The sequence below is a fragment of the Bison bison genome, unplaced genomic scaffold (assembly GCF_000754665.1).
Source record: "Bison bison bison isolate TAMUID 2011002044 unplaced genomic scaffold, Bison_UMD1.0 scf7180017864065, whole genome shotgun sequence".
Lineage (NCBI taxonomy): Eukaryota > Metazoa > Chordata > Mammalia > Artiodactyla > Bovidae > Bison > Bison bison.
Genome location: NW_011494637.1, coordinates 60,613 through 80,860, shown reverse-complemented (window position 1 = coordinate 80,860; position 20,248 = coordinate 60,613). Strand labels below are relative to the sequence as shown.

At 45.9% G+C, this 20,248-nt stretch overlaps 1 protein-coding gene across 1 annotated transcript in view; it reads left to right on the top strand.

Moving 5' to 3' along the window:
* LOC104986259 (1-acyl-sn-glycerol-3-phosphate acyltransferase delta-like) overlaps positions 1 to 20,248 on the top strand; it is a 109,535-nt gene that overhangs the window by 34,075 nt on the left and 55,212 nt on the right. Inside the window, exon 2 of the mRNA XM_010836741.1 lies at positions 18,923 to 19,186. Coding sequence (XP_010835043.1) covers positions 18,923 to 19,186 — 264 coding nt within the window. The remainder of the gene's footprint in view (positions 1 to 18,922; positions 19,187 to 20,248) is intronic.

The window sequence follows — 20,248 nt, the reverse complement described above, 5'->3', positions numbered from 1 at the left end:
TAAACATCAGGTCTAAGAGTTAAAAGATATAAAGTTAATCGTGGAAAAATGAGGTGAAACAAGCAAATGTGTGTCAGTTCTCTGCAGGACAAGAATTAAGGGTGTTGGCAAAACTAATACAAGTATGTAAAGTTTAAAAATAAAATAAAATTAGAAAAAAAAAAAAAAGAATTAAGGGTGGAAGGAAGGCCTTTCTAAGCTTAAACTTTCTGAAAGAAATCCCAGTTCTTACTCCATAATAATTTAAGGCTCTAATAAGCCAAAATACCGGGCTTCCCTGGTGACTCAGATGGTAAAGAATCTGTCTGCAATGTGGGAGACTCAGGCTCAGTCCCTGGGTTGAGAAGATCCCCTGGAGAAGGGAATGGCAACCGTTCCAGTATTCTTGCCTGGAGAACTCCATGGACAGAGGAGCCTGGTGGGCTACAGAGCCTGGGATCTCAAAGAGTCAGTGAATTGCTTTGACCTTTGACCTTTTGGACTGGAAAATTGGTCACTCTACATGAAAGGGGTAAGATGTGTGTTCTGTTTAATATATGACGAGCTCGTGCAAGTCAACATACAAGAGATAGATGAATAAAAAATCCACTTCACTTGTGGCCCCCAAAATACACATTAAAACGGTGAGATGTAACTTTTAAAGCATGAAATGTTAGTCTGGTTTTTATTGCTTTTAAATGAGAATTCTTATTGTTGACAAACGTGGTGGAATGGGTACTTTTGTAAATTGTTGGTAAGAACATAAATAACTATTAACTTTTTGGAAATCAGTTTGGCAAAATTCACCAGATGCCATTAGATGTTTGTTCCTTGAGCCCAGAAATCCTGTGTCTAGGAATTTATTCTAAAGAAATTATCCAAAATTCAGGGGAAAAAAAACTTTATAACTGGACTTGCTATTAAATAATTGGTATGTTCATTCAGTTCAGTTCTGTCTCTCAGTCGTGTTCGACTTTCTGCGACCCCACGGACCGCAGCACACCAGGCCTCCCTGTCCATCACCAACTCCCGGAGTTTGCTCAAACTCATGTCCATTGAATCCGTGGTGCCATCCAACCATCTCATCCTCTGTTGTCCCCTTCTCCTCCCGCCTTCAATCTTTCCCAGCTATAGGGTCTTTTCCAATGAGTCATTTCTTTGCATCAAGTGGCCAAAGTATTGGAGTTTCAGCTTCAGCATCAGTCCTTCCAATGAATACTCAGGACTGACTTTTTTTATCATTGACTGGTTTGATCTCCTTGCAGTCCAAGGGACCCTCAAGAGTCTTCTCCAACACCGTTCAAAAGCATCAATTCTTTGATGCCAAGCTTTCTTTGTTACTTACTAATAAAAAGACAAAAGAACAGTAAATAAAACAACAATGAGCTGATAAATTAACAATTATGATATGTCCAGTGCAGCTACTAGATTATGTGTATTGTGATAAGGACATTGAAAATGATCTCACTGAAGGTTAATAAAAGGGCATATAAAATTGATTTAATGTTAAGACCTCAGCTATATTTAAAAACTAAAAGCCTCTGCAACGGTTTTATCTAGCAGAGAAAAAAAAAAAGCCAGTGCATTCACCAAGGACTAGGAGAAAGTAAACCCAAAACGTCGATAGCTGTGACAGGTGGTAAAGGTTTTACCTTTCAGAACTACAGATTTTTTTATAATGAATGTGAAGTACTGTTATAATGGGAGAAATTGCCTTTAAAAAATTTCATGACTTAAGTGGCTTACTCAGTGAGAGTAATTTCCTTTAGTTTTATCAGATTTTATTTTAATAGAAGATTCTTTGCTTAAAAAGAGTCAACTCTTCTCAACCAACATCTGAACTCCCCTACTGGGGTTTAAGTAGGTAATTTGCTTTCATTTTAGTTATTTTCTTGTCAATTTGGTACATTGCTTCATGCAATTTCAGTGTTCTAGAAGAAGAGGATTCTATGCTTGGTTACAGGATATAATGGTTTAGAAAGAAATTCTGTGGGTTTATCTGCATGGCTTCTGTAGGGAGAATAAATTGTTGGGTCATCGGCTCTACTCTTATGGTAATGGGAAAGAAACATAGGACTTTCTCGTTTCTGCTATCCTTTGGTACATTGTTTTTGACAATTCAGGGTTATTGGTATGGAGACTAAATCAAATTAGATCATCTAGAGATTTTGGTTGAACCAACATCTACTAAGCATCTATTTATTTTGTAAGAAGTGCAAGAGTGGGGATTCATCCAAGGCCTAGAAATAATTACTCAGTAAGTGCTTTAGTTTATTTAACCTGGTCAGTCAGTTTAGTCGCTCAGTCATGTCTGACTCTTTGCGACCCCATGGACTGCAGCACGCCAGGCCTGCCTGTCCATCACCAACTCCTGGAGCCTACTCAAACTCATGTCCATCGAGTCAGTGATGCCATCCAACCATCTCATCCTCTCTCATCCCCTTCTCCTGCCTTCAGTCTTTCCCAGCATCAGTGTCATTTCCAATGAATCAGTTCTTCACATCAGGTGGCCAAAGTTTTGGAGTTTCAGCTTCAGCATCAGTCCTTCCAAAGAACACCCAGGACTGATCTCCTTCAGAATGGACTGGTTGGATCTCCTTGCAGTCCAAGGAATTCTCAAGAGTCTCCTCCAACACCACAGTTCAAAAGCATCAATTCTTCAGTGCTCAGCTTTCTTTAGAGTCCAACTCTCACATCCATACATGACTACTGGAAAAACCATAGCTGTGACTAGACAGACCTTTGTTGGCAAAGTAATGTCTCTGCTTTTTAGTATGCTGTCTAGGCTGGTCATAGTTTTTCTTCCAAGGAGCAAGCGTCTTTTAATTTCATGGCTGCAGTCACCATGATACTGACCCACATAAAACATGGAGCAGGGCTCTGTAAGAATCCGCTGTGCTTGCTTTCAGAAGTCTAATGCAGTGATGTAAACAAAGCCATAACAATAAATACGAAGCAGTGACTTTTTGATGTATGGATGAATGGATAGCTTGGTGGACAGATGATCTAATGAATGAATTAAGTTGTTAGTGGATGAATGAATGCTTGCCTGAATCCCAGAAAACCTGTCCAGATGCTGCTTAACAGACGCTGGAAAGAAAGTCACTGCTTTCACTGCTCATCCTCTGCTCCTGAGCTTTGTGACTGAAGAACGTAGAAAAAGAAGAGGAGAGAGACAGGGCCCTGCTCTGTGTTTTGTCATTGCTGTTACTAATGAAACTTTTCGAGGAACAGCCAGTCCATAATGACCCCAAAAGCATCATTCACCACTGAGTACTTCAGTATTCTGTGGTCGTATTTCAGATCTATTGAGAAACAAGGATACTGTAAGTCAACTTATTTTGGGTGCTCACAGCCAGCAGTTCTGACTTCAATAAATGATTCATGTCAGGAAAGCGTCTAAGTGCATTTGTTTTCTAGTAAGTCTCACTTCGGGTCCATTATGCATGAATCAAGTCAGAGGAATTGCCTGGGCTCATTGACATCCCTCTATGAAAATCAGAGAAATGGAAGATTTAAAATCCAGCCTTTTCGATCACCCACCACCCCACACTCCCTACCAGAGCAGGGTGGGCAACAGCACGGTCTCCAAGAATTCGAGGGTCAAGTGTGCTTAATGACGATGGAGAGGGGCCCGCTGAGAGAAAGAGCCCGTTTGCTAGTGTCTATGATGCAGAAGAAAAAGAAGGCCAAGATTTCTTTTCTTTCTTTTTGTTGACTTCCCCTCCCTCAAGTTAGCTCTTCCGAGGCCCCACCTACAGAGAGATCTCTGCTGGTCATGACAGAGTCAGCAGGGTGCTTCTTCCTAACCCTACTCTCTGGTAAGGACCCAGGGTATGAAGGCCGTGTGGACTTCCATAAATCAGAAGCGTTCCAGTTGAGGGCGCCTGGCTGAATGGCCCCATTTCCCATTTTCTGAGCCATAACATCAAGAGTGGCTGCAGGTACCTAAGCACCCCCAGGAGAACCCCTGCATGTCCTTATGTCTTTGAAGTCTCCCACCACTCGTTTGGGTCCAGTGTGTCTGCCAGATTCTCCCGTTAACAGAGGAGGGAGGTGAGATTTCTAGAGGCCAAGTCACCAAGGTGATATGGACACAAAGATAGATGCTCAGGGGTCAGACTCAGCCCCCTGACTCAATCCTGCTGCCTCCACTTCCGCATTTGTTTCTTTGGTCACTAGTAGAGTCACCATTTCTGGGTTCCCAAGGAGAGCCCTAGTCCAGTGGCCGTGTCCCAGTGCAGAGTACCTTCCCGGACATTTAATACCCTTGACTTGCATTTGCACCTTTAACTGCCATGCATAGCTTCCCGTGGGCTTCCCTGGTGGTTCAACAGTCAGGAGGCCACCTGCAATGCAGGAGACATGGGTTCGATCCCTAGGTTGGAAGATTCCCCTCGAGAAGGAAATGGCAACCCACTCTAGTATTCTTGCCTGGAGAATCCCATGGACAGAGGAGCCTGATGGGTTACAGTCCATGGGGTCCCACGAGTTGGACACGATTTAGCGACTGCACCATAGCTTCCCATGCCCTCGTGGTTTTGTGACCTGGTTTTCAAGCTCTGGCTACTGTCACGTCACATCTGCTTGGCTTTCTGAGATGGCCGCTCTCTGGGGACCTCTGCTGGTAGCAAGCCCTGCTCATGTGGCCATGGGCGGTGTTTCAGCGTGTGCGTGATGATGAAGAGTTGCTGCTCCTGCTGAAGCCGGTGACCCAGACAGACCAGGCGGGCTAGGCCAGATGGAGTGGAGGGATTTGGGCCATAGTCTCATCTTTCCTGGAAAACGATGCCAGAGGCTGGGCTTGGTTGTGTCTGTTTGGTGGCATCCCCACAGTGTCCTGACCTGGCCACCCACAGACCACGTGCGGTCGTGTGTCCATATGGGGGCCTGCTTAAAGGTTAGAGCTTCTCAGTACTGGAAAGGTTAAAGTTGTGACCCTTCCTGCAATACATATTGAACATGAAAATTATAAGTGTAAGGAAATTTCCAACAAAGTTTGGAACTTGCTGTAAGCCTTTATTTCATTTAATGTTTATTTCTATACATATTTTTACTGATTAATTTATTTGGCTGCACTGGGTCTTAGTTTTGGCATGGGGGATCTTTTAGTTCCGGCATGGGGGACCTGGTTCCCAGGCCAGGAATCAAACCTGGGCCCCCAGCTTTGGGAGCTTGAAGTCTCAGCCAGTGGACCACCAGGGAAGTCTCACGAGTCTTTAATTTTAAAGGCTTTTATTTTTATTGGTTTTCAGTTTATTCTGAAATATTGAAGAGCAGATTTAATGGAAAAAAAAAATGGAGGTGCTATGATTTGCTGGGGACCCAAGCACGTGTCTGTCTGCGATAGTAACCAGCTCTGGGTTCACAGTGCCCACCCCAATCTGCTCCCTCGGTGATGCAGACACAGCTTGTATCTGCTTATCCTTTACATCGTCCATCTTGTCTGGCCAGAGCTGTGTCCTCAGCTCTTTATTGCAAGGCTCTCTGAGGTCAGGGAAATAACTGGTTTATTCACAGGGCAGCAAAGTGATGAGGGCTGGGTCTTGTCAATGCCAGTTTTTATTTCTCCTCCACGAGGTTAGAAAAAGGTTCATCTTTATTGTACGTTCAGCTCATTTCTTTTCAATTTATCTTACGGCAGTATAGTTGATTCACAATGCTGTGTTCGTTTCTACTGCAGCGTGAGGTGGTTCGGTTATGCATGTACGTACGTGCTTTTTTATGTTCTTCCCCATTTTGGTTTATCACAGGATATTGAATCTAGTTCCCTGTGCTGTACAGGAGGACCTCGTTTATCCATCCTGTACGAGACAGTTTGCATCTGCCAACCCCAAACTCCCAGCCCGTCCTTCCGCACTCCCCCTCCTCCCGACCCCCTGGCAACCCCGTCTGTTCTCTGCGGCCGTGCATCCGTTTCTGTTTCCCAGAGACGTTCATCTCTGTCACCGCTTAGATTCCGCATACAGGCGGTAGCGTCTGGTATGTGTCTTTCTCTCTCTGACTTCCTTGGTCTGATCATCTCTAGGTACATCCATGTTGTTGCAAATGGCATTATTTCACTCCTTTTTATGGCTGAGTAGTCTTCCATTATATCAGTTCAGTTCAGTTGCTCAGCCATGTCTGACTCGTTGCGACCCCATGGACTGCAGCACAGCAGGCTTCCCTGTCCATCACCAGCTCCCAAGGCTGGCACAAACTCATGTCCATTGAGTTGGTGATGCCATCCAACCATCTCATCCTCTGTCATCCCCTTCTCCTGCCGTCAATCTTTCCCACCATCAGGGTCTTGTCTAATGAGTCAGTTCTTCACATCAGGTGGCCAAATATTGGAGCTCCAGCATCAGTTGTTTCAATGAATATTCAGGACTGATTCCCTTTAGGATGGATTAGTTTGATCTCCTTGCCATCCAAGGGACTCTCATAAGTCTTCTCCAACACCACAGTTCAGAAGCATCAATTCTTTGGTCCTCAGCTTTCCTTATGGTCCAACTCTCAGATCCATACATGACTACTGGAAAAACTATAGCTTTGACTATATGGACCTTTGTCAGCAAAGTAACATCTCTGCTTTTCAGTATGCTGTCTAGGTTTGTCATAGCTTTTCTTCCAAGGAGCAAGGATCTTTTGATTTCATGGCTGCAGTCACCATCTGTACTGATTTTGGAACCCAAGAAAGTAAAGTCTGTCACTGTTTCCATTGTTTCCCCATCTATTTGCCATGAAGTGATGGGACCGGATGCAATGATCTTAGTTTCTTGAATATTGAGTTTTAAGCCAGCTTTTTCACTCTCATCTTTCATTGTCATCAAGAGGCTCTTAGTTCCTCTTCACTTTCTGCTGTAAGTGTGGTGTCATGTGCATATCTGAGGTTATTGACATTTCTCCCAGCAATCATGATTCCAACTGTGCTTTATCCTGCCCATCATTTCTCGTGATGTACTCTGCATATAAGTTAAATAAGCAGGGTGACAATATACAGTCTTGACGTACTCCTTTCCCAATTTGGAACCAGTCCGTTGTTCCATGTCCGGTTCTAACTGTTGCTTCCTGACCTGCATACAGATTTCTCAGGAGGCAGGTAAGGTGGTCTGGTATTCCCGTCTCTTTAAGAATTTTCCACAGTTTGTTGGGATCCACACAGTCAAAGGCTTTAACATAGTCAATAAAGCAAAAGTAGATGTTTTTTTCTGGAACTCTCTTGCTTTTCCGATGATCCAATGGATGTTGGCAATTTAATCTCTGGTTTCTCTCCCTCTTCTAAATTCAGCTTGAATATCTGGAAGTTCTCGGTTCACATGTTGTTGAAGGCTGGCTTGAAGAATTTTGAGCATTACTTTGCTAGAGTGTGAGACGAGTGCAATTATGCGGTAGTTTGAACATTCTTTGGCATTGCCTTTCTTTGGGATTGGAATGAAAACTGACCTTTTCCAGTCCTGTGGCCACTGGTGAATTTTCCAAATTTGCTGGCATATTGAGTGCAGCACTTTCACAGCATCATTGTTTAGGATTTGAAATAGCTCAGCTGGAATTCCATCACCTCCACTAGCTTTGTTAGTAGTGATGCTTCCTAAGGGCCGCTTGACTTCACACTTCAGGATGTCTGGCTCTAGGTAAGTGATCACACCATTGTGGTTATCTGGGTAATCAAGATGTTTATGTACAGTTCTTCTGTGTATTCTTGCCACCTCTTCTTGATATCTTCTGCTTCTGTTAGGTCCATACAGTTTCTGTCCTTTATTGTGCCCATCTTTGCATGAAATATACCCTTGGTGTCTTCAGTTTTCTTGAAGAGATCTCTAGTCTTTCCCATTCTGTTGCTTTCCACTGTTTCTTTGCATTGATGGCTGAGGAAGGCTTTCTTATCTCTTCTTGATAGTCTTTGAAACTCTGCATTCAGATGGATATATCTTTCCTTTTCTCCTTTGCCTTTCCCTTCTGTTCTTTCCTCAGCTATTTGTAAGGCCTCCCCAGACAGCCATTTTGCCTTCCTTTTTCGTGGGGATGGTTTTGATCACCACCTCCTGTACAGTGTTCCGAACCTCTGACCATCGTCTTCAGGCACTCTGTCTATCAGATCTAATCCCTTGAATCTATTTGGCACTTCCACTGTGTAATGGTAAGGGATTTGATTTAGGTCATATCTGAATGATCTAGTGGTATTCCCTACTTTTTTCAATTTAAGTCTGAATTTGGGAATAAGGAGCTCACGATCTGAGCCACAGTCAGCTCCCGGGCTTGTTTTCCCCTTGTATGTATGTACACATCTCTGGCCACCGTCTGTTGACAGACATTAGGTGAATAGTGCTTTTGTGAACAGTACCGCTGTGAGCATAGGGGTGCACGTCTTTTCAAATTGTAGTTTTCTCTGGTTATATGCCCAGGGGTGGGATTGCTGGATCAGATAGCAACTCTACCTTTAGTTTTTATGAGGCCCTCCATACTCTTCCTCAACTCGTTTCTTTAATTCAGTCTCTATGGGAACTGACAGGTGTTACCCATCATTATGGGCTTCCCAGGTGGTATATTGCTGCAGAACCTGCCTGCCAGTGCAGGTGACATGAGAGACATCGGTTCGATCTCTGGGTCAGGAAGATCCCCTGGAGGAGGACATGGCAACCCACCCCGGTATTCTCTCCTGGAGAATCCCATGGATAGAGGAGCCTGGTGGGCTACAGACCAGAGGGTCGCAAAGAGAAGGACATGACTGAAGCAAGTTAGCACGCATCCATCATCATGAAGAGAGCCTCAGAACTGACGGCTCTGAAACTACCTTCCTTCGGTCAGGAACAGAGACACAATAACTTCATTAAAACTGGTGAATGGACTTTTTGGGGTCTTACATGCCTACTTTTGGCTCAGAGTCATTCTGGATTGTGTGGATGTCTGAAAAAGAAGGGCAAATGAGGAAAATCTCATGAAAACAAGCAACAGGAATGACTCGTGAGAGCCACAAGCAGAAAGTTTAGTAAGAAATGATGGTAGCTGGTTTGGGGCTGGGGGGCGGGAAGCGGCTGAAGGAGGGGGCGTGTGACCAGCAGCCTGGTTACACAGGCACGCAGAAGCCCCTCCGTGGCCTGAGCTGGCTGCTGCATCTCCTGGGGCAGCAATCCTGGAGGCGGGATTATTGCCTCCATTAAACAGATACGGAAACTGAGGCTCAGAGGTGACAAGTTCCTTTCCCAAGGTCACACAGTGGGTAGATGGAGTCGACACCAGCAGCCGCCTGCTGAGGGTCCCCTTGGGCTGGGTTCCTTGGCCCAGCGGCTCTGTCACGGCCAGAGTGGGAGGGAAAGAGGTGGGCAGGGTGGTGAGACCGCTGTCCTGACCGGGTTGCCGTGGTGACGGTAGGACTCGGAAGGAGGTGGTTTCTAAACTGAACAGAGCTCTCCTTTTTGTGTCTGGCGCCAACTGGTGATGCATGCCCCTCACACCCGCTCCCGGGGGCCCAGAGCTGGTCGCTGGCCATCTCCCCGCCCTTCCTCTCCTTCCGTTTCCATATTTTCAGCCTTCACAGGTGTGTGGCTGAGCGGACAGCCATGCCATGTGGCAGCAATACGCCTGTGAAGATCACAAGCATCTCCTTTCAGCCTCCACCCATCCTCCATTTCTGAAAAGCTTTCATGATTGATTGGCATAGACTCAAGGCAGAAAGGTGGCTGTTTCCTCACTTGGAAGGTTAATTTTCCTCATCTCATTTCAGTTTTGGGTTTCGTGACATGAGAGTTGTATCAGGACTTCATAAAATTTTTTGGAAACTTGCAGAGACTGAACATAATTTAGAAATGTGTTTCAGACTGAGTGTCTTATGAAGTAGTTCACGCACTCTCGGTTGCTGGAGACGCAGTTAGGCGCCAGCCCCCTCCAGCTGCCCCAATGCTGTGATGTCAGAGCTCTTGGCTCCCAGGAACAGTGGGAGAGCCAGATGGGGTTTGGAGACGGCAGGCATTCCACCTGGAAGGAAGGTGCGAACGGGGGCTCTGCAAGACTGACTGGTGGGGCAGTGGCTCAGAAACTCGTGATCAGCCCAACTGTCAGACAGGACCAGGAGCTGAAATGTGGAACCAAGTCCATGAAATAAGGCCAAGTGCATGTGGAGTGCAGCTGCCTTGGACTCCTGTGTTAAAAGCAGCCTGACCTGAGCTGGGGCTCCAGACCTTTACCCCCCTTTTGACCTTTGCATGTTACCTAATCTCACTAAGGGCTTCCCTGGTGGCTCAGATGGTAAGGAATCTGCTTACAAAGTAGAAGACCCAGGTTTGATCCCTGGGTCGGGAAGATCCCCTAGAGAAGGAAAAGGCTACCCACTCCAGTATTCTTGCCTGGAGAATTCCATGGAAAGAGGAGCCTAGTCGGCTATAGCCCATGGGGTCACAAAGAGTAGGACACGACTGAGTGACTAACACTGTCTTTCAGTAGTCTCACTAAACCTCAGCTTCTTTATCTGTAAAATGGGGATAACAATGCCTTCCAGAGTAGGTTTTGGTGACAGTTATTGAGATAATGTGCGTGTGAAACTTTCAGTAGACTTACCTTGCCGCCCTGGTTACTGCTCAGGAGGCCTGAAATTTCACTCCTGATATTTCAGTCTGGTAGATGCCAGAGCTACGAAAGGCCTTAGAGAATGCTTCATTTAATTCCTTTTATCTTTGCCTTTTCTCATGACAGAAAAAGTTACCTAGCTTATCCATCTGGGTTTAGCTGAGCCCTGGTTTCCTTAGATTAGAGTTAAAACTCTTTAGAATTTGTTTTTCTCTTATAAGCTGTTCAGAAACAACTATTAAACTTAGAAACTTCAGTTTTCTGCAGACTTATGTTTTTATTATCCTAAAATTAGATTCTGGAAAGAGACTGAGGGTTATTTATTATCGGATATAATGAAAAAGTTGAGTATGATTTATGACTTCTCCGGAGTTTGGTTTATTTTAATGGACTTCATGGAGAGTACAGGAATATTAGACAAAGGACTGATCCATCAAATTTTAAATAAGCTAATTTTATAGAGGCTTCTGCCAGCCCATTAGTCAGTGATCATTTTGTAACTGAGGAATATTTTAGTTAGAGATGGTCCCCGAGACAGTTGGATTCAGGGTAGAACACTTTCTCTTTGGTTTTGTTTTGGGCCGTGGGCCAGTGTAACTCCCAGGAATCCAAAAACTAAATTTATCCTTGCTTCTCAGGAGGAAGTGCTGAGTGACGGCCGCGGGCTGCCACAAGTCAGTTGCTGCCCTCTTGGAGATTTTTGCTAAATGTATTTAACCTAAAGTAGATCTGAGATCTGAAAACTGGATGACGGGAACACCCTACCCCTCATCTCACCTGGGTCAGAACCTGCATCCCTTGCCTTCCGGGCACCCTGTCCCTGGACATTTTGTGCCTTCCAGACCCCAAGTACTGGTCCAGGAACACACCCACAAAGATAACTGCTGGTGCTGTTTTTAGAGGGCTTCCCTGGTGGCTCAGGCGGTAAAGAATCTGCCTGCAGTGCAGGAGATGTGGGTTCGATCCCTGAGTTGGGAAGATCCTCTGAAGAAGGGAATGGCTACCCACTCCATTATTCCTGCCTGGAGAATCTCATGGACAGAGGAGCCCGGCGGGCTACAGTCCATGGGGTCGCAAAGCCTCGGACACAACCGAGGGACTAACACACACACAGTGTTTTTTGGAGTTGTGATTATTCTTTCTATATATAATTTGGTGACCTTTATCTCTTAATATCATAACAAAAATCTATCCATGTTGTTGTTCAGTCGCCCAGTTGCATCCGGTTCTTTGCGACCCCGTGGACTGCAGCACTCCAGGCCTCCCTGCCCCTCCCCATCTCCTGAAGTTTGCCCAAGTTCATGTCCATTGCATTGGTGATGCCATCCGGCCATCTCATCCTCTGCCGCCCTCTTCTGCGTCTTACTACAAACCTATTATACTGCAACGTTCTTCTTTTGATTGTGTGGGTTTCCCATAACTCACTTGATTGTTTCCTCCTGTCAGAAATGTAAGTGGTTTCTATTTTTGGGTGCCTCTAAATAATACTGGTTGAATATCTTGGTGCAGAGAGAATTTTCTGAAAGCTAATTTTATCCTTGAGAGGGGTTGTCAAAGGTTGGTTTATGACCTCAGGTGGTGAAGACTCTGAGCTAATTCTGTGCATGTCGCATTGCTTTCTGAAAGCCGCAGTGGTTGTCCTCACACCCAGAATGGGTCCTGATTTACCTCGTCTCCTTTAAAGTGCTGTATTATCCATTTTAGTTTGGAATATAAAAAACATAGTATTGTTTCAATTAACATTTCTTCGGTTTCTTTTCTGTTTTGTCAACAGCGTTCTGGTGTTTGGGATTAAAAGAGCCTAAATAAGGGGTTAAGATTTCAGTGAAGACACTAGATTGATCACAGGCATCACAGCAATTCCCCTTGGAGTGGTTTCTTCGGAAGGAAGCTTGGCTTCTTCAGAAACCCTGACCTGGTTTACTTCTGTCCTGTACAGGTACAAAAAGCCAGACAACATCTTTAAAACCAAGCTAGTGAGGGAGTTCATCCCGTTTCCAGTCTAGTCTCTTCCTGCGTGTGTCTAAAGTTCATGCTTATTTAAGAGTTGCAGAGTATTGACCAGGGCAGAGACTTAAATCTTAACTCGAGCTTAACTCAGGTCCTCCTATTCGTTGTCAAACTCGATGCTTTATGCTGAAGCTCGATGTGCATCTATAGAGAAGGATGCAGCTTGAGTTCTCTGGTGGTGAGATTCTGAGCTGCTTCTATAGAGTCTTCCACGGATGGCGGGTGGGCACACGTGATGCTGTCTGTACTCCCACCCCTCGCCCTGCAGGAGTCCCAGGAAGCAAACTCCGCTGTGTTTGCACGCCTGCTTCTCTGTGCTGTACAGTTTCAGGGTGGATATCTGCGTGGGAAACACGAGGCTAATGAAAGCATCCTGCCGGCTGGCACTTCTCCGTATTCTGAAATCCACTTCATCATCCCCACGCTGTGCCAAGACTTTGCCTAGTTAAGAGGGTACCATCCACGTGAGTTTTGGTGAACGTATTACTCCCCATTTCAGAGTCACTAGCAGTAAAGGACAGGTTAGAGTGAAAACAAGCAGGGGAGGAAATGTTCTAACATACTTACGGAAAATGAAAGAAAACATCAGGATCTAGATATGGAGTGAGAAGGAGAACTGATTTATATCTCCTTGGCTTTCCCAAGGATTCCAAAGCAGTGCATCTTAGCTGCTCCCTCTTTGCCTCTTTTCTCTTCTTTTTTTTAAAAAGGACTATTCACTTATTTAATGTATTTTTGGCTGCACTGGGTCTTGATTGCTTTGTGCAGGCTTTCTCTAGTTGCGGCAAGTGGGGGCTTCTCTTCGTTACGGCACTCAGGGTTCTCATCATGATGTCTTCTCGTTGAGGAGCACAGGCTCGAGGGTGTGTGGGCTTCATTAGTTACGGCTCCCAGCCTCCCAGGCTTTATTATACTTGGGCTTTACAGCAACCTTGTATTGGCGATATTGTTCTGATTTCACAGAGGAGGAAGCTGGGGGCTGTGGAAGTTCAGTAGCAGATGGAGCTAGAAGGTGGCTGAGCCCGGGTTTTTGGCCAGAGCTGCCTGATTCAAATGTTCCTGCACAGATCCTTCCCCTCTAGCTGCTGGGGACGCTTGTACCACCCTCGCCATGACAGTGCTTGGAGTCCAGGTGGTCTCAGATTGCCTGCACATTCCAGAGCTTCTCTGGTTGATGGGTTGGATTTCCACCTTTCCACTCACCTGATGGGCGAGCCCACCCTGTAGCCCTTCCTCTTGCCGGCAGGTACCAGCTCCATCAGCCTGGGAGCTCTATCCACTGGCTGCATGTAACCATCAGCAGGGATGCTGGGAAATGCGCCCATCGGGCTCTGTGCCCCGGAAGGGGGAGTATCTCATCGTAGGAAAGAACAATAAACACCAGGAAGAAAAGAGAAACCACCCATAACCCTTTCACTGAAAATCAGGGTAAATGGTAAAGAACTTTAAAATGTTTTCTCTTTACCTGTTTTCATCACAGGTCAGATCTTTATACCATCCATTCTCAACTGTTAGTTGCTCTGTCGTGTCTCTGACTCTTTGCAACCCTGAGAATGTAGTCCGCCAGGCTCCTCTGTCCATGAAATTTTCCAGGCAAGAATCCTGGAGTGGGTTGCCATTCCTTTCTCCAGGGGACCTTCCTGACCCAGGGGTGGAACCCGGGTCTCCTGCATTGCGGGCACATTCTTTACTATCCTCAGCATGCCACTAAATTGGCAAATTACAGTAGAGAGAAAGCTCGCCTTCAGTGAAGAAGGGTAGGAGGGTCCCCTCCCTCCAACTTCAAACTGGAATAAGCTTAAGACATACAACACATATTCACCCACTAGACACCCCCCGCCCCCCGCCCAAGTAATTTAGCCTTGCCTCTCTTTTATTAATGAGCCCTGAGGCTAAAGTCAAATTAAATTGTTTTACAAACTCATAGCACTTCTTTTTTTGTTTGTTTTAATGTTAATTTTGTTTATTTACTTTGTATTTTTGGCTGTGCTGGGTCTTTATTGCTGCACAGGCTTTTTCTAGTTGGGGTGAGCGTGGGTTTACGCTCTTGTCGCAGCATGTGGACTTTGCGTTGCGGTGGCTTCTCTTGTGGAGCACAGACTCTAGGGCACCTGGGCTCAGAAGTTGTGTCATGCCAGCCTTGTCACTCCATGGCATGTGGGATCTTCTCAGACCAGGGGTCGAACCTGTGTCCACCTGTCTCCAGGAGATTCTTAACCACTGGACCACCAGGAAAGTTCTCATAGCATGACTTACCTTACTCCTCATCATCAAATGCCTTCAATACTTTAGTGGGGTTTGCTCCTGAGTATAAATCTGAGAATCAACTGAAGTTTACAAAAATCAATAGCCTCCTTGGAGTTTTGGGTGCAATTTAGTGTTGTTTTTTTGTAGTGTGTAAGGCTGAGATTCAGAAAAGTTAATTCATGACCACTAAGAAGTATAACAGAGCTTCAAACCCAAAGCCCACACCAGTCTAGGAAAGGAATCGGGGCAGAGCCACGCCATCCAAGGTCTGTCTGTCTGTGACCCCCTCATGCCTTGTTCACGATTCCTAAGCATCACCGACATTGTGTTAGACCCCCTGATTCCTGCAGGGCTAGCAAGGATTTTACTAAAGGGCATACTGGTCCTTGGACTTTTATAAAGAAAAACAAAACTTTTTCTTCGTAATGCCCTACTCTGCCTGGAAACTGAGGAAGGCAGCATTTAATCCCTCGCATTTCCGGTGTCAGCTGACTTCCCTTTCTAAGTGTTAAATCAACAAAGCGAAGGATTTGTTAAATACTCTCCAAACACTAGGTCCCAGAAACTTGATGAAGAATCAGACTTCTTCTGGTGCAGGCTGTCTGGGAGCTTTTAGTGGCTAATCCAAGGGCAATGAATAAAGCAGGAGGATATTCAACTTCGAACAGCAGCTGCTTCCACACTGTAGCCAACGTCCATCACTCCTGTTCATAAGCTCCTGAAATTCACGTGCATTGAGAAGGAGCTGGCAGCTTCATGTCTGTTCCTTTGAGAGACACTGGGTGTGTTGTAACCAGGTGAACAGTTTGACAGCTTGGAGGTATCTCTGGGCCAAGCTGTCTGAAAAAGGTCAAAGGTGGGCTTCTCCAGCCCCTGCAGGGTCTTGGTTTTGTGCCAGAGACCAGGGCTTCTGGGGAAATGGAGGCCTCAGCTGAGCTGAGCTGAGCTGACTTCAGGGAAGTCAGGCCAACAGTGGTTTCTCGATTTCCCTCCTCTCAGAAACATCCTCAGGAATCGGAGCTTGCCTTCCAAATAGTCTAAGCAAGGGTAATGTATTCTAGGAAAGCCCCTTGTGACTGTCCTTCTGCCCAAGACTCCTCAGAACCAGCGTGGGGGGCCTCCTTGGTGGTCCAGTGGTTTAGAGTCTGCCTGCCAATGCAGGAGACGTGGGTCAGTCCCCGGTCCAAGAGGTTCGCACGTGTCTTGGGGCTACACAAGCCCATGCACCACAATTACTGAGCCTGCACCCTAGAACCCACGCTCTGCAACAGAAGCCAGCGCAGTGAGAAGCCGGTGGACTGCACCTAGAGAGTAGCCTCCACGTGCTGCAATTAGAGAAGCCAGGGCGAAGCAGTGAAGACCCAGTGCAGCCAAAAATTTAAAAAAACAGCCTAGGAGACCCGGAAGTGAGCCCCATGCCCCCACTCTGTGCGTAGTTTGGGACTGAGAACCTCTCTGAAGGCAGCACTGGTTTTTCCCTGGGCTCATTTCTGGGCTGCTCTCCAGAGGGGAGTTCTGAGCCCATGAGAAGCCCCCACATCACTCCCCCAGGAACAAAACTGCCCGGAGTGCCGGAAGCAAAAGAGCTTGGAGGTCCACCTGAATCTGAGGATTCATTACTGACTGTGGCAACTTCAGGCAAATCACCCAAGCTAGGGGGCGTCTCAGTTTCTTCCTCCAAAAAATGGGATGATAATACTATTCATGGGATTCATCTGAGGCTTAAATTGAGATCATGTATGTGATACTGTCAAACGGATTTTGGGGAGGAGTATTATTAGTAAAGACTGTAATGAAGTCTAGGCTCTCCCAACTCTTAATTTTAGAAAGTAATCTGTAATCTTGGCGCTTCTTGGGGCGGTTTGTAGTCATGTCCTGATTCCGGGAGGAGTGAGTCTGCTGTGGGTGATGATCTCAGCTGCCCTCAGCTTATTTTTTCTCTGTCAGAGTATTTCAGCCTCCTGTCTTTAGGCTGTTCCTCAAAGGCTTTATTTGCTTCAGTTCAGTTCAGTCGCTCAGTCGTGTCCGACTCTTTGCGACCCTATGAATCACAGCACGCCAGCCTTCCCTGTCCATTACCAAGTCCCAGAGTTCACCCAAAGTCATGTCCATCAAGTCGAAGATGCCATCCAACCATCTCGTCATCCCCTTCTCCTCCTGCCTTCAATCTTTCCCAGCATCAGGGTCTTTTCCAATGAGGCAGCTCTTCACATCAGATGGCCAAAGTATTGGAGTTTCAGCTTCAGCATCAGTCCTTCCAATGAACACCCAGGACTGATCTCCTTTAGGATGGACTAGTTGGATCTTCTTGCAGTCCAAGGGACTCTTAATAGTCTTCTCCAACACCACAGTTCAAAAGCATCAGTTCTTTGGCGCTCAGCTTTCTTTATAGTCCAGCTCTCACATCCATACATGACTACTGGAATAACCATAGCCTTGACTAGACGGAACATTACAGTAAAGTAATGTCTCTGCTTTTTAGTATGCTGTCTAGGTGGGTCATAACTTTACCTGCACAGTTATTTAATTTTTCCCTTCAGGGGTTGGAGACTGATGACAGGACTGTGAGTCTGGCTGTTGTGCATATTTTGAGTTTCTGTTCGATTTTAGAACTCTTAAGCGTGCATGTGTGTATGTGTGCACATCAGGAGTGTGGAAGGGTGGTTCTCTTGCCTTCATAGCTGATTATTTGTATTTACCGACATCCCAAAGGTGATCTCTCTTTAACCTTCATTAAGTCATTCCACAGATACATATATATATATATATTTCATAATTTTTAAGTTGATACGTTGTATTTCATTTGTATTCAATTCAAGAAATTATTTTTCTTTTTTCCTTTTTTTTTTTGGCTGTTTGGCATAAGGGATCTTAATTCCCTGACCAGGGATCTAACCTGCTCCCCCTACAGTGGAAGCTCAGAGTCTTAACCAATGGACCACCACTGAAAGTTAAAGTCACTCAGTCGTGTCCAACTCTCTGTGACCCCATGGACTATACAGTCCATGGAATTCTCCAGGCCAGAATACCGGAGTGGGTAGCCTTTCCCTTCTCCAGGGGATCTTCCCTCCCAGGGATCTAAGCCAGGTCTCCGCCTTGCAGGTGTATTCTTTACCAGCTGAGCCACCAGGGAAGCCCAAGATTATTGGAGTGGGTAGCCTATCCCTTCTCCAGCGGATCTTCCCGACCAGGAATCGAACTGGAGTCTCCTGCATTGCAGGCGGATTCTTTACCAACTGAGCTATCAGGGAAGCCCCATGGATCGCCAGAGACGTCCCTAGATGTATTTTTAAAATTAAGCTTCTGTTCTGCCCAGTGACTGCTCCAAGGGCTGGAGAGACGGTGACGACCTTCAGAATAGTTGTGTGCCCCGGAGAAGGGACAGTCCAGGGTCAGAAGGCCAACAGTTGAACTAGTAACACCGTAACTTCAGGGGGTGCCACCCGCCCCACCCCCACCCCCAGCACGACCCCAGGAGTGGCCCCCACTCTCCCCAGGGCAGGCGTGCATGCAGGGAGGTCTCACCAGAAGAAGGGATGTTTGGCTGAGATCTGGAGATGAGTGGAGGGAAGGGGAGTCCTTGGGGGGCAGTATTCAGGCAGGCAGGAAGTCCTGGAGATGCAGACTCTGGTCCTCAGGTTCTCCGTGGTGATGGGCGCTGTTGCTTAACCTCCCTGGACCTCATTTCCTTCTCTGTAACAATGGTACCTGCCTAACATGTGTTAGGACGATCAGAGAACTATTCCTTTTAAGACTGATGCTGGGAAGGATTGAAGGCAGGAGGAAAAGGGGATGACAGAGAATGAGATGGTTGGATAGCATCACCGAATCAATGGACCTGAATTTGAGCAAACTCCAGGAGTTGGTGATAGACAGGGAAGCCTGGTGGGCTGCAGTCCATGGGATCTCAAAGAGTCGGACACGACTAAGCGACTTAACAATAACAACAACAATATTCTTTTAAAGGGTTGAAACTGTGCCCGAAGTAAAGGAAGCACTATATAAATGTTTGCAAAATAAAAAAGAAATCCACGCCTGTACAGTGTAATCTTGAGAGTGTATTAGTCTTCTGAGTGTTTTTCCCCCCTGCCTCTAAGAGCGCAGTAATGTTTTTTCTAACGTTTGGCCTCGGTGTGTGTTTCAGGCGCTTTCCTGAGTCCCAGCCTCCCGCCCCGCTGGCCGTGTTCTGCGGTGGGTGTTCGCTGTCTGGGCGAGGAGCACGACCCCGGAATGGACCTCGTCGCCTTGCTGAAGTCTCACTTCCTCTGCCACCTCATCTTCTGCTACGTCTTCATTGTTTCAGGGCTCATCATCAACACCATTCAGCTCTGCACGCTCCTTCTCTGGCCGGTGAACAAGCAGCTCTTCCGGAAGATCAACTGCCGGCTGTCCTACTGCGTCTCCAGCCGTAAGAGGCTTCCCTTCTGCTCTCTGTTTGCATGGGCGTTACTGTTAGGACTTCCTATGTAGGTTACTAGGCTTGCAGTATATGCTTAGATATGTTGTTTGTTTGTTTCTGTTTGTTTGCGTTTTTGACAAAATGCAAGATGTCTATTTTTGCCCTCATTCTCAAGCTAGGTTTTAAATGAGTAATGCCAATAGCACCGCCAAATGCCAAAATTCAACAGACACAGAGGCGATCCTAGGAAAAGTGAATAAACATTCCATCTCTGTTTCTTTAGGTTTCCTCCTCGGAAACAATCATTTGTTGTTGTTCAGTCGCTCAGTCGTGTCCGACTCTTTGCGACCCCGTGGACTGCAGCACGCCAGGCTTCCCTATCCGTCACCATTTCCCGGAGTTTGCTCAAATTCATGTCAGTTGAGTCGATGATACTGTCCAACCATCTCATCCTCTGTCATCTCCTTCTCCTCCTGCCCTCAATCTTTCCCAGCCTCAGGGTCTTTTCCAATGAGTTACTGTCAGTGATTTCTTAGTTATCCTTACAGAAATAGCATATATGTGTGTATATATGTGTTATTTCTATAAGGAAAGACGTATGTATGGCTCTTACAATTGCACATGTAAGCAGGTGGGTCTGTATGTGTATAGATACATAAGACATACACGTAGCTCAGATCATGAACTCCTTATTGCCAAATTCAGACTGAAATTGAAGAAAGTAGGGAAAAACCACTAGACCATTCAGGTATGACCTAAAACAAATCCCTTATGATTATACAGTGGAAGTGAGAAATAGATTTAAGGGACTAGATCTAATAGACAGAGTGCCTGATGAACTATGAACGGAGGTTCATGACATTGTACAGGAGACAGGGATCAAGACCATCCCCATGGAAAAGAAATGCAAAAAGGCAAAATGGTTGTCTGAGGAGGCCTTACAAATAGCTGTGAAAAGAAGAGAAGTGAAAAGCAAAGGAGAAAAGGAAAGATATACCCATTTGAATGCAGAGTTCCAAAGAATAGCAAGAAGAGATAAGAAAGCCTTCTTCAGCGATCAATGCAAAGAAA